Source organism: Otolemur garnettii, unplaced genomic scaffold (assembly GCF_000181295.1).
Source record: "Otolemur garnettii isolate 467f Iridium unplaced genomic scaffold, OtoGar3 scaffold00032, whole genome shotgun sequence".
Classification (NCBI taxonomy): Eukaryota; Metazoa; Chordata; class Mammalia; order Primates; family Galagidae; genus Otolemur; species Otolemur garnettii.
Window position 1 is genome coordinate 2,307,126 of NW_003852427.1, and position 2,615 is coordinate 2,309,740.

The 2,615-nt window shown below is 45.0% G+C and overlaps 1 protein-coding gene across 1 annotated transcript in view; it reads right to left on the bottom strand.

Annotated features, from left to right (window-relative positions):
- Window positions 1–6: 6 nt before the first annotated feature.
- The window catches only part of RFT1 (RFT1 homolog), a 40,862-nt gene continuing 38,253 nt past the window's right edge, over window positions 7–2,615 (bottom strand). Inside the window, exons 11-12 of the mRNA XM_003789493.3 lie at window positions 855–1,104; window positions 7–531 (exon numbers count right to left, since the gene is read on the bottom strand). Coding sequence (XP_003789541.1) covers window positions 364–531; window positions 855–1,104 — 418 coding nt within the window. The 3' untranslated portion in view covers window positions 7–363. The remainder of the gene's footprint in view (window positions 532–854; window positions 1,105–2,615) is intronic.

Consider the following 2,615-nt stretch of genomic DNA (forward strand, 5'->3'; position numbering starts at 1 on the left):
GGCCTGAAGATTATTAACCATTAACATCTGAGACAGAGTTTGTTGGAACAGGTAGCTCCAAAGGTCAATCATATCCAAAAGGAATCAACAGATTAATAAAACAAGATAATGCTGATTAGAACAAAATGATGAAAAAAGTCATCTATTTTTGGTCTTCATTTAAAAATGAAACTCATCCTTCACATGTAAGACTTCAGATGGATGGCAACTGTTTCATCCAGGGGTTTTCTCTGATGTCCCCCTCCAGCGTTGCTCTCGTTCCACTGCAGAACTCACAGAGGCTTTTACCCAGAATATGTGCTCCACCAACAGAACTGCCCCATGGCTGGTCCAGGTACCGCAAGTGTCAGAGCATCTCTGAAGTCATGCCATTTTGTCAATGAGTCTGGACATACCTAACTGAGTCTTGAGAAAATAGATCAGCTTGGTCTCTGTGAGGCATACTGTCCCAAGAGTCATTCCCAAACAGAAGGCTCCCACAACAATGTGCGCCAGCCTGGCTGGCCAGCCCTGCTCACAGCAGAGGAACACCTGGGGAAAGAAACCATTGTTAGTGGCCATTCCTCAATTTGTCCCTCCTTCCTCTAGGACAAGCCAGGTAGGCAGGTGTAGTTCCAGCTTCCAACACAGACAAAAGGCATGACAACTATGTACTATGGCTCTACTCTCTCCCACTGGAAACATTCTTTTGTCATGTCTACTGTAAGAGACTGCCATGGAGGCCTGGGGAAGGGATAAGAGGAGACAAAAACATGTCCAGTTGGTTCAGACAGAGTGAGAAGGGAAAGCCTTGAAGCAGGGGCAATCAGACAGGTGGCAGAAGCACATGGTATGGAAGCTGCTGGGAGTCTTACCTCTGAAACACTAGTAATCCCACCACTGAGGGCAAATACTCCAAGAAGGACCGGTGACAGGCGGAGGCCAGCCAGGGGCCTGTAGGGGCTCCCTCGGTAGTAACAGTGGATGAAGAAAAGGCTCTGTGTGATCCGAATAGCCATGTTAAAGCAGTTGGCCAAGATGAAGCCCACACTGCCACACCAATAGGTCAGGATATAGGACAACACCAGAAATGAGAATGACAGGGCCAGCATCGTGAAATTATACCTGGGGAGAGGGAGGCAAGCAAGGCAATGGGTAACTTGCCCTAAGACAAGACCGCAGCAAAAAAAGTGGCCACAAACATCAACTCACAAAAAGAAACTCTAAGTTCCTATAACTCCAGCTGAGTTTCCATAATCCAGGTCTTCATAACATTGGATGCTATATGGATTAACATGAAAATGCCCCTGTCCCTCTGACCCCTGCACATAAGTAAATAAGTTGAAGATACTCATGTATTTTAAAGATAATAATTGGTGAAGTGACACTTTATGATCAAAATACATAAAAATCCTGTTCAGCCAAAGTCTCCAACGTGAGGCACAAGAAGGTGACCCTGTTAATAATTACATACTGGATGCTAACTCTGTAACAGCCCCTGTGAGCTATGCTGGGACATAACTGGTGAATGAACACATGTGACCTTTGCCCCTGAGTTTAAGACCAGCCTGGGCAACATAACAAGACCCCATCTCTTAAAGGAGAAAAAACAATTTTAAGTATATAGTTGTTGAGGGAACCAAACCCTTTAGGTTCCCAAGCTGTGCCTGCCGGGTTAGGTAACCTCAGAGGCCACCAGCCAAGTTCTACACATGAAGGGTGGCAAGAAAGTCACTGTATCCTCTGAATGCCCAAGTATAGGTCCCTAGGCTGATAAATCCCAGGGTTCTACAAAGATACATGCTATCAAAGTGGGTACTAAGAATACCACACACAAACACACAGACTACTATATTTTAACGGGAATTTCTTAGTCAAGAGACAGTCTCCTTTAATGAACAACAGAAATGCAAGAGTCCACAACTACACAGGGGCAGGTTTTTTTTCACTAACTACTAATCAGAGATCAGAATGGCCAACTTCCTAACAAGCCACGGAAGTGGGATCCAACACAAACCAGTACTTTGACCTCTTTTCCAAAAAGCAACAGAGACATGTAACCTTCGCTTTCTTCAGAAACTACCTCAGAGAGGTCTACTGCACCAATTCTTGGGATTTAAGTCACAGATTCACATACTTTCTTTTTTTTCTTTTGAGACAGAGTCTCGCTATTACCCTGGGTAGAGTGCTGTGGTGTCACAGCTCACAGCAACCACAAACTCCTGGGCTTAAGTGATTCTCTTGCCTCAGCCTCCCAAGCAGCTAGGACTACAGGTGCCTGCCTCAATGCCCAGCTATTTTTTGGTTGTAGTTGTCACTGTTGTTTAGCAGGCCCGGCTGGGCTTGAACTTGCCAGATTTGGTGTATGTGGCTGGCACCCTTACTCACTGAGCTACGGATGCCAAGCCAGACTCACAAACCTTCAAAGTCACTGTCACCCAGCTCCAAGTAAAATGATAATAATGAGACCAATAGCTAATTCATGCTAATTCAAGCAGAGAAGCATTCAACAGTGCAGCCTCTTTGGTATGGCCATCTGGAGCTGATAATGACAAGGTCCACTGCCTGTCACTACAAGACGGCTCTGCAGTTGCTAAACTTTCCAGAACTTACAAATATATAGTCTTTTTTTTTTT